The sequence below is a fragment of the Nicotiana tomentosiformis genome, chromosome 6 (genome assembly GCF_000390325.3).
Source record: "Nicotiana tomentosiformis chromosome 6, ASM39032v3, whole genome shotgun sequence".
Taxonomy (NCBI): Eukaryota; Viridiplantae; Streptophyta; class Magnoliopsida; order Solanales; family Solanaceae; genus Nicotiana; species Nicotiana tomentosiformis.
In genome coordinates this window covers 53,005,597-53,015,758 of record NC_090817.1, presented here as the reverse complement: position 1 = coordinate 53,015,758, position 10,162 = coordinate 53,005,597, and the positions used below count along the sequence as shown (strand labels likewise).

Sequence of the window (10,162 nt, the reverse complement as noted above, 5' to 3'; positions counted from 1 at the left end):
TACAATTTCACTTTCTTGCTTTTTGATCCCATCATTGCTGTGTTCGGAAACCGTGTTCCCGGAATCACCATCTTTGCCATTTTATCTAAATTCTAAGGCTAAGTATTGTGTATATCTTCAATTATTATATTATTTCAGGATCAAATTAGTTCACTTGTCTAAATATCACGTATAAATTCAACTGTACCATTTTACGGGTAAACAATTTGGTGCCCACCGTGGGGCCTAGACAGCCGTGTAATTAAATTGATCCTTGCCTTTTTTACTAACGTGTTTTGACTATTTTGTTTTAGAAAAAATTGCAAAAATGGCAGATAACACTGTTAACGATACACACAACCCTGAAATTCAAGGGGATCAGCCTCATTTTGAGGACTCAATCAGTGACACCCACAATGAGGGGAATTACGCCATGCCGGTGCATGACAGATGGTACCCTCTACAGGTTCGCGAGATAACTCCCGATGATGCTAACGAGGAGCAAGTAGCAGATGCTGTGAGGATCCTGAAAGAGCAACATGCAATCATTCCACCTCACGTGGTAGGATCAGGCTATGACGGAACTGAAGCAGAAGCTATCAGGTGCTTCGAATAATGCAAACAGGCGCGATCCGATTCCTCCCATTGTTCCTGCAGACCAAAGAATGCAGAGAGTCGACAACAACACTCCCAAGGGTGAAGTTGGCTCTGATGGGGCTGGGGGAGCAGATTAGGCCTTAACAACGAGAAAGATTCTTTCAAAGATGAGATTTTACGGTTCATGAGGAAAGTAAATGCCCGCATGGATAAAATCCCGGGCGCACCACTAGTATTGAAAGACCCGAACCCAAAGAAATATGTTCAATTACCGTACAAGCCAAGTGCGATACCAGAACTAATCCCGAAGCTATTCAAAATGCCTGAAGTTCCAAAGTATGACGGAACTTCAAACCCACAGGAACATATCACCACCTACACAACGGAGGTGAAAGGAAATGATCTAGCTCCTCACGAAATTGAATCTGTGCTGCTAACGAAAATTGGCAAAACTCTCATGAGGGGAGCCCTAACGTGGTATTTGTTACTGCCCGAGCATTCCATAGATTCCTTTGAGATTCTCGCGGATTCTTTCATTAAACCTCATGCCGGGGCCAGAAAGCTACAAGCCCGGAAGGCCGACATATTCAAAATCGCAGAAGGAGATCTGAATTATCACGAGAGTTTGTTACCCGATTCCAGAAAAAAAGAATGTTGCTCTCGATCATCCCGTATGAATGGGCAGCTGAAGCATTCACCAAAGGAATGAATCCGAGAAGTTCAGACGCTTCCTGGAAGCTGAAGGAGAGCCTGCTTGAGTTTCAAGCAAAAACCTGGGCAGATGTTCACAACCGGTGCGAGTCGAAGATAAGGATCGAAAATGACCAGGTCGGTTCTATATCATCGGCCAAAGGACGGGAGAAGAAAAGAGAAAAATCAAAGGATGACTACGACGCGGATAGGCGGACTTTGAGGGGTCGGTTTTTGTCCTACGAGCGTAGCGAAGGCTATGGCAGAAACTTTCGAGCAGCAAACATGTTCACCGTTGATAGAGGGACTGATCGTGGTCGAAATAATAGATCACTTCAAGATAAACAAACGTCTGGACCTAGAGATCTTTCATACCCTAGGTTGTAAGAATATAACTTCAATGTCAGTATAGTGGAACTGGTGTCAGCCATTAGGAACATTAAAGAAGCACGATTCCTGAGACCTATGAGGTCCGATTCCAGCCAGAGGGATCCCGATTTATGGTGTGAATACCATAGAGCGAACGGTCATCGGACATGGGACTGCCAACATCTTAGGGAGGAGGTAGCAACACTATTGAAGAATGGTCATCTCCGAGAATTCTTGAGTGATCGAGCTAAGAACAATTACGGTCGTAACAGAGACAACGCAGAATCTTCGAAAGCAGGAGAGGAAGCCCCACGCCGGAAGATCAACATGATCTTTGGGGGGAACGATATTAACGGGGTCACCTTTTCGGTAGTAAAAAAGACTAAAGTATCGATAACTCATAGCAAGAGACTCTGGGAGGACGATATCACTTTCACGGAGGAAGACGTAGATGGATTGCTATTACCACACAATGACGCACCGGTAATCTCTTTAAATATGTTAGATTTTAAAATTAAGCATGTTCTAGTGGATCCAGGAAGTTCGGCTAATATCATACAATGGAGAGTATTGGAACAAGCTAAAGTCACTGGAAGCATTATTACGACAACAAAACTCCTCGTTGGATTCAACCTTGCGAGCGTAAAGACCCGGGGAGAGATCTTGTTGCACACGAACGCTGAAGGAGTAATGAAAATAACTCTCTTTGAAGTAGTGGATGGTGATATGGGATACAATATCATCTTGGGAAGGCCATGGCTACACGAGATGAAAGTTGTTCCTTCGACGTATCACCAATTACTGAAGTTTCCAATGCCCGAAGGAATCAAGTAGATAAGAGGTGACCAACTGGCAGTGAGGGAGATGAATGAAATATCAGTTTCTAGTAGCAAAGGGAAGGTGCGCACGACATAGAAATTACAGGAACTGACGCCTACTCCCGAGTTAGAAGAGGTTATTCCAGGGGCAGAGTCGTCAGAGAAATATCAGGTGCCAAGATATTTCCAAGTTTCGGAAGATACGGATGCAACGAAATCCACGACAGAGGAACTAGAGCAAGTGGCATTATTCAAGGAATTCTTAGAAAGAAAATTTCACTTGGGGACAGGACTGCACCCAGGTCAAGTTTGGTTTTATTGAATTCCTTAAAGTTAACGCTGATTGTTTTGCATGGTCGCATGAGGATATGGTAGGTATCCCGACGAAAATAGCCATGCACAAGCTGAGTTTGGATCCAAATGTACCACCAGTATGATAGAAGAAGCGCCCTATTGCCTAGGCCAGGAATAAATTTGTCAAAGAAGAGGTAACCCGCTTGCTTAAAATCGGATCGGTCAGATAGGTAAGATATCCATACTGGCTAGCTAATATAGTAGTAGTTCCAAAGAAGAACAATAAATTTCGTATGTGTGTAGACTATAAAGATCTTAATAAGGCGTGCTCGAAAGATTTGTTTTCACTACAAAATATCGATCAAATGATTGATGCCAACTGCCGGGCACGAGTTAATGAGTTTCCTTGATGCTTATTCCGGGTACAACCAAATTAAGATGAACCCGAAAGATCAGTAAAAAACTTTGTTTATAACAAATTTCGGTACATATTGTTACAATGTAATTCCCTTCGGGTTGAAAAATGCCGGACCCACTTATCAACGGCTCGTAAATAAGATGTTTAAAAAGCAAATAGGAAATACCATGGAGGTTTATATAGATGATATGCTCGTTAAGTATTTGAATGCAGGTGACCACCTTAAGCATTTGCAAGAAACATTCGATATCCTGAGGAAACATAACATGAAACTTAACCCCGAAAAGTGCGCGTTCGGGGTCAGCTCCAGTAAATTCCTGGGGTTTCTGGTCTCACAAAGGGGAATTGAGGTAAAACCCTACAAAATCAAGGCTATAGACGACATGTGAAGGAACTCCAAAGACTCACAGGAAGGTTAGCAGCTTTGAGCAGGTTCATTTCCCGGTCATCAGACAAATATCATCGCTTCTTTACATTGCTCAAAAAGAAGAACAATTTTGAATGGACGCCGGAGTGCCAGTAGGCTTTGAGGGACCTGAAGAAGTACTTATCAAGACCTCCATTGCTCTCGAAACCAAAAGAAGGCAAAACATTGCTAGTCTTCCTCGCAGTTTCAGAAGTTACGGTAAGTGCGGTTTTAGTCCGGGGGACGAAGGTACGTAGTTTCCTATTTATTATGTTAGCAAAATTTTAACAGGAGCAGAAACTCGCTACCCACATTTGGAAAAATTGGCCTTAGCTCTCGTAGTCGCCGCTCGGAAGCTGAGGCCCTATTTTCATTGCCACCCAATAGCTGTGGTGACTACTTTCCCTTTGTGGAACATCCTTCATAAACCCGAGCTCTCAGGCAGATTGGCCAAATGGACCGTCGAAATGCGTGAATTCGACATAGAATATAAACTGAGGATAGCAATTAAGTCACAAGTCTTGGCTGACTTCGTGGCTAATTTTAGTCCGGGACTGCTGCCTCTGGCAACCAAGGAGGCTGTAATGGTGTCAGAATTGTCATTAGGGGATTAAACCTTATTTATGGACGGAGCCTCGAACATGAAAGTGTCCGGGCTCGGAAAAGTTTTAATCATGCCTTTGGGGGAAACCTTAAGGAAAGCCATCAGCACGATCCCTTTAAGTAATAATGAAGCAGAGTATAAAGCTTTGATTTGAGGGCTCGAATTGGGCCGGGGACTTGATTATGAGGTTATCAAAATTAAATGTGACTCATAGCTGGTGGTAAATCAGGTTTACGGGATCTTAGATACCAAAGAAGAACGTATGCAACAATACGTGGTAAAGGTCCAAGCTCTTTTGGCACGATTACGTGAGTGGTCAATAACTCATATCCCGAGAGAGGATAATACAGAAGCAGATGCATTAGCAAACTTAGGTTCATCAACGAAAATAAAGGAATCGGAGCCCGAAATAATGGTACAACTAATGAGCTCAGTCATTGACATTGATGGTTACTATGAGGTGAATTCGGCTAGTCTGGTCTGGGACTGGAGAAATGAAATAATCAACTACCTCGAGCACCGAAAGTTACCCGATGATCCCAAAGCATCACGGGCGTTACACACCAAAGCTGCACGTTATAGCTTCAGGAAAAGCCAATTGTATAGAAAATCTTTCCAAGGCCCACTGGCTCGGTGTTTAGGAGTGACAGAAGCTGACTATGTCATGAGAGAAATCCACGAAAGGATATGCGGCAATCACTCAGGCGCAGAGTCTCTAGTGTTGAAATTGGTACATGCAGGATATTATTGGCCCCTCATGGAACAAGATGCCAAAGATTTCATACAAAAATATGATAAGTGTCAACGCTACGCATCACTTGTACATCAACCGACAGAACCCTTTCACTCAATTCTGTCCCCATTGCCGTTCATGAAATGGGGGACGGACATCGTTGGACCGCTGCCACCGGCTCCCGAAAAAGAAGGTTTCTTTTAATTTTAACTGATTATTTTTAATGGATGGAACCAGGTTCTAATCAGAAGATGAGAAAATGCGAAGTGGTCGATTTTCTGTGGAAAAATATAATTTTTAGGTTCGGAATACCAAAAGAGATAGCATGCGACAATGGGCCAGAGTTTGTCGGTGCAAAAGTTACAAAGTTCCTCGAAGACTTGAAAATAAAGAGAATAACATCTTCGCCTTATCATTCGAGTGCAAACGATCAAGCGGAGTCGACAAACAAAGTGATCATTCAAAAGCTCAAGAAAAGGTTGGAAGTAGCAAAAGGCAAATGGCTCGAAGAGTTGCCCGGAGTTCTATGGGCCTACCGAACAACGACCAAATAAAGTACATGAGAAACTCCTTTTTCCCTCGTGTACAGTGCTGAAGCCATGATCCCGGTTAAAGTGGGCGAACCCACTTTGTGATCCTAGCATAAAACCACACCGCCCTAAGGCTCATAAGCCGTTGTATTCCCTCTTAAGCACCACAAAAGTACCACAATCAATACACTCACTCTGAAGAGACCTTATGTGAGCCTAAAATTGTTTCCTTTACCTTCCTGATAGTGAAATGTAGAAGTATTAATGACACAGAAATACTGCAAGTCCCATCAGTATCCCATACAAATCTCAGATCCTAATCATATATAGATTCTGTGGAACCCTTCAATACCACATATACATTGCCGGTTAGGACTGATATAACACATGGAATTACACTTTGATTGTCGATAGTGGACTCCCCCACTAGGCACGAAGCCATAGGACACAACATCCGATGATCCACCATACTAACACTCATATCTTGTACAACACAAATCATGAGATACCTCAAATCATCTACTAAGCACATATCCATCCTCGTGACAATCAAACTCGCTTCTTCCAGTGCCTTGAATTATAATATGTACCTTTCGCTGAGTAGTAATCCCATACGAACCACATAGTCTCTAATACCACCCACTATCTTCACATCATTATCCACCTCATGACCTTGCCACGATCGCGATGATTAGGCAACCAATTAAATCTTTCCAACTTCGTACTTATCAACCATATGCCAAAACCCCGCACCCCCATATAAACAACTGACTGGTCTCTCAATACGTTCACATCCTCAGTTTGGACGACACATTGAGACAATGTTTGACATCCCTTGCTCCCTCATAGCCCATCCAGAGCATCACAAACCATCGGCGCATAGGTGATACCTAGTATGCAATATCATACACGAATGGATGCAAAGGAATATAATATATATATACCTAGAGCTCTGATACCAACTTGTCACGACCCCAATTTCCTACCTTAGGACGTCGTGATGGCACCTAGTCTTTAAGACTAGGTAAGCCTAACACATGCTGATTATTAATGGAATTTAACTAACTTAACTGCAATACATTAAATAATACCTATAACAACATAGCTGATCCAACATACGTTACATAACACCAAAACCGGCAGTACAAGTCATAAGCTTTTCTAAGAGTCATTAGAAATAAGAATACATCAATATCCCGGAATAATAGGAAACAATGGAGATAAAATGCAACAGAAGGTGACTTCGGAGCCTGCGAACATCAAGCAGGTATACCTTGGAGTTTCCATCTGCGCAGACATAAGTCTCAAACCAACTCGATCATATGTACCTGGATCTACACAAAAATGTACAGAAGTGTAGTATGAGTACACCATAGTGGTACCCAGTAAGTATCAAGCCTAACCTCGGTAGAGTAGTGACGAGGCCAAGTCAAGACACCTACCAGACATGTAAACCTATGCAGTATATAACTTAAAACTAACAATGAAAAGAACATCAATGTAAGACCAACAACAGAATGATCATAAATTTTCAATCAACAGGGAAAATAATAGAAGCACGAATAGCAACAAGAAATAAATGAGTAATAAAGAAACGGATGACAACTCAATGAATCAAATCGTTCATAATGCACAATTTACAACAAGAATTACCATAGGTGCCACTCCTCGTAATCGCAAATCATATGTCACAACTTTCAAATCTTACACGTATGGCACATCGTGCCCACATTTCTCTAAATCACTTTCGCACGACAAAACCCATGTGCCACCATGTACGTTATATCAGTGTCAAATGCTAATTAAAATGTACAAAAGATCTATTTATATACGATAAGGCATAATAACAACTTTGAATAAAATAGGGAATCAAATGAGAAAATGAGTTTATTTTTGACATCATTTGTGTGAAGAAAATAATATTTTCAAATAAAATAAAGCATCAAATAAGCTGTTGAATTAAATATAGAATTTGGTAAATTAAAACATAATAATGATTTTTAGGCAAAGTAAAAACATCATATAGGGTAAGGAGTTTAAGTTGAGAAATCAATTAAAGTGAAATATGACAACTATTAAGAATAGTAAAGTACCGAATGAAACGACGAGTTTTAACTTAAGAGTCACATAAGGTAAGCATGTTAATAATTCTTATATTTAAAACGGTTATGTTACCAACAACTCAGCAGGGTATGAGATAATGACTCTGCGTAGTAAATTTATCTTGAAAATCAATTCACTAAGTAACCATGGAAGCACAAATTGACATCTTGAAGTAATACAACAGTTCACGTAGGATGCATGACTAACACAAGACATAACAACAACAGCAACTGTAACACACACAATCCGTTGTGGCGCGCAACCCGATCCCACCGTATCATCATTTATCAATATCATAATCCTCCCTTATCCCACCATAATATCAATAAGCAATATCAGTATCACGAATACAAACCGTTGTGGCGCGCAACCCTATTCAACCGTATCATCATATATCAATATCATAATCCTCCCTTATTTCACCCGTTGCGGGGTGCAACCCGATTCCACCGTATTATCATTTTAATATCATAATCATCCCTTATTTCATCCGTTGCGGTGTGCAACCCGATCCCACCGTATCATCATTTCAATATCATTCTCGTCCCTTATTCACTCGTTGCGGTATGCAACCTGATCCACAAGCAATTTAAATTAACAACAACAATCCAATAACTCAATTTACAAGAATTTTTACAATCAAAGGCTATGAGTACACGACAATAAAGGAACCACGTAATAATCAAAGGAATGCAACAAATATTATAAAAATACAGGATAAGTAAAACACGTGAAAACTAAGGTGTGCAAGTAAAAAAGTTAAGGCAAGTAGCAAATAGGCACGGAGTCACGGAAGGGACGAATAATTCAACATTTCCACAACAAATAGCCCATGGCTCAACCACAATGTGTACGAGAATTTCGACAATAACAACATAAATGGGAATACTCAACAAGGAAAGGTAACAAGACAATAAGGAAGGCAATAACTCCAACTAAAACTGTTACACCCCATATTTTCGTACGTGAAAGTACGTCATAAATAAATTGACGTAAGCTCGGGAATGAGATTATTTTGAAATTGTAAGTATTATGCTATTTCAACCAAGTGATAAGTAAATTCATGAAGGTGAGAGGGTAAGCGAATCGAAGAAAATGACTTTGGTCGAAGTTTGACATTTTGAGAAAAAATACGGTCCGAGCTATAATACCCGGTATTTATGGACTAATACCGTACAAGGTACCACATGGCCATGATAGTAAGGTGTATAAAGTGTATTAAAAGTGAGTATTATTTTAAGTAAAGTGAGATAATTCTTAATTGTGTGGGTAATGGTATTATGGATTTTAGTAAGATATTAACTAATTAATTCAATATTTTGGATAAGCTTACCCTTCCCCAACGTGGCAGCAATATCGGATATCCATTAAGTGACTCTTAAATTATTTTTTCAAGGTGGCAACATTTAAAGATGCCTTTATCTCATTTGGTTAAGAATATAATCAAAAAGGGCAAAAGATGGTACATCCCTTTAGATTTCCTTTCTTGTATGTTTGTCGTTGAGCTTTCTTGATATTTAGAGAATGTGACGAGTATTTCTAGTGTAGCATTCCCTTCCTCCAGTTAAAAAGTGAAAGACTAGCTTTTCATTTGGTATTTGAAAACAAACCTAATTGGAATCTTGCTAAGACTTACAAAGTAACGATGGAGCTTAATCAATTCATTTGAAACTTCAAAGTGTTAGGTGTTGCAATTATAAGGGAGTACGATGCAATCTTTCTCAAGAATATCATACGGATTTTTCCCTACTCGGATCTTGCCGTCATGTGTTTTGTCGCAATTAACGTGTGTTAGAGGGATTGTCAAGAGAATCGACTCAGGTATGTTAAGGCTATCCCTTCTTTCTTTTTGGCATGATCCATACGATACAAACGAAACGAACAAATGCACAACTTCCATAAACGACTCTATTCATAGAAATACTAGAGGTTCCTATGTTCTTGATTCCCCATATGTCTTATTATTCTATCGTATGTTCATGGGTCTCAGAAAATACGTAAGTTGATAAAGTTTATTTCATGATATTAATCAAAGGCATAATGGTCTTATGACGTTCCGAGAGATTTTAGTGACATACTTCTCATGCATTGCATTAATTTATACATGTACATTGACCCATGACCAGATGGTGTTATATATGCGTATATATGTATATTATATGTATATGAGATATGGGAAAAGGTTACGGCATTATATACGCACCACTACCTGATCAACTGGTATATGTTGATGATTTTGCCCACAGTGGCCGAGATGATATGATGGGATACCCTCAAAGGCTTGATGATCTTATGAACGCATATACCTATGCATGATATGACATTTATATGCATATGCATGACATTATAAATATGAAATTATTTACAGAGCCATTCAAACTTACATGTTGATTCTTTTATTCCATGTTTCTCTATGTATTTTATTTACGGATTTTTATTCCTTACATACTCGGTACATTATTTGTACTGACGTCCCTTTGACTGGGGACGCTGCGTTTCATTCCCGCAGGTCCTGATAGACAGGTTGAGAGCCCTCTAAGTAGGCTATCAGCTCAGCGGAAGATGTTGGTGTGCTCCATTTGCTCCAGAGTTGCTATTTGGTCAGTATCATTAAGACATAA

General features: G+C 40.1%; 1 protein-coding gene across 1 annotated transcript; it reads left to right on the top strand.

Moving 5' to 3' along the window:
- Window positions 1-412: 412 nt before the first annotated feature.
- Window positions 413-2,469, top strand: LOC138894002 (uncharacterized). The gene is made up of 2 exons (XM_070178675.1): window positions 413-582; window positions 1,674-2,469. Exons 1-2 carry the CDS (start codon window positions 413-415, stop codon window positions 2,467-2,469), a joined length of 966 nt encoding a protein of 321 aa, XP_070034776.1.
- The last annotated feature ends 7,693 nt before the right edge of the window (window positions 2,470-10,162 follow it).

Excerpts from the sequence above, each read along its gene's own strand:
- LOC138894002 (XM_070178675.1), top strand. The coding sequence starts at position 413 with ATGCCGGTGCATGACAGATGGTACCCTCTACAGGTTCGCGAGATAACT. Across the intron at positions 583-1,673 it reads ACTGAAGCAGAAGCTATCAG|TATAGTGGAACTGGTGTCAG; the intron begins GTGCTTCGAATA and ends CTTCAATGTCAG.